Source organism: Plectropomus leopardus, unplaced genomic scaffold, assembly GCF_008729295.1.
Source record: "Plectropomus leopardus isolate mb unplaced genomic scaffold, YSFRI_Pleo_2.0 unplaced_scaffold85478, whole genome shotgun sequence".
NCBI lineage: Eukaryota > Metazoa > Chordata > Actinopteri > Perciformes > Serranidae > Plectropomus > Plectropomus leopardus.
The window spans coordinates 1-966 of record NW_024694215.1 but is presented as its reverse complement, the minus strand read 5'-3'; the positions used below and the strand labels follow the sequence as shown (position 1 = coordinate 966).

Sequence of the window (966 nt, the reverse complement as noted above, 5' to 3'; positions counted from 1 at the left end):
TAACTGAAGTTTAGTCTATTGTTACACACCACTCAAAATATACAGAAACTGTAAAAACTTGAACATCAAAACCTATATTTTTCATGACATTAACATTTTTCCCAAGTACACATTATGTGATTAAGTGGCTCTTACACTGATAGATGAGAAATACTCACCAACTGTATTGATTGGTTTTCTGTAAGGCATGAGACCAAAGGAGTACTGGAAAACACCACGGGCATGAAACAGAGGCAGGGAGATACCCATGACGCTTTGGAGCCTCTCCTGTGTCCAGCGAAGCCAGGTTCCTCTTTGATTTTCCACTTGATCAAACACTTCATTTTCTCCAAAGGAGAAGACCGGCACCAGATGGGCACTAAAAAAAAGATTTCAGTGAAAATATTGTTTAATTGATTATTATTGTCTGCATTTGAAATCCTCGTGTTTTATGTCTCATCCGAAATTGATCTCATAATGTGCTTTCCCTGGGATATTCCATGAATAAGTCTCTGTTTCAAAAGGCCACAGTCAAGCTCAAATAAACCTAAAATGAATAGATGGACACAATCCTTTTGCAAGCCACGAGACCTTGGAAAATTAGAGGTATTTAACAGAAAACTCCTCTCATTCCCCCGGGGCTCCCTGCTCTTACCCGTGCTCCAGCGCAATTTTGATGAAGCCTTTCTTCTGAGCCAGTAGCACATTGTAGGTACCGGGGTGGGCATCGAGGGCCTCTGGGGCCCCTCCAACTGCAATAACCACAGCGTTACCGCCACCTTTTTTGGAGAGTACGTAGGTGGCGCTCTCTTTGTCGGAAGGAATTAGACCTGTAGTGTTGTAACACAAAATAAATACGTCAGATAAAACCTTTGATGGCATTAAATACAGCATATTTTGGCTGGTTTGTACCTGCACACATGATGTAGTCTCTGAAAAATGGGGCTCTGAACCAAAGGGGCAACATGAGCAGGTAGCTGGTGAGGC

At 42.3% G+C, this 966-nt stretch overlaps 1 protein-coding gene across 1 annotated transcript; it reads right to left on the bottom strand.

Moving 5' to 3' along the window:
- Window positions 1-158: 158 nt before the first annotated feature.
- On the bottom strand, window positions 159-961 carry LOC121940379 (2-acylglycerol O-acyltransferase 2-A-like; the record flags this gene model as incomplete). Its single annotated transcript, XM_042483161.1, has 3 exons — window positions 159-358; window positions 635-809; window positions 892-961. Coding segments are annotated over 3 exons (445 nt in total), but the record flags the coding sequence as incomplete, so codon positions are not given.
- Between the last annotated feature and the right edge of the window lie 5 nt (window positions 962-966).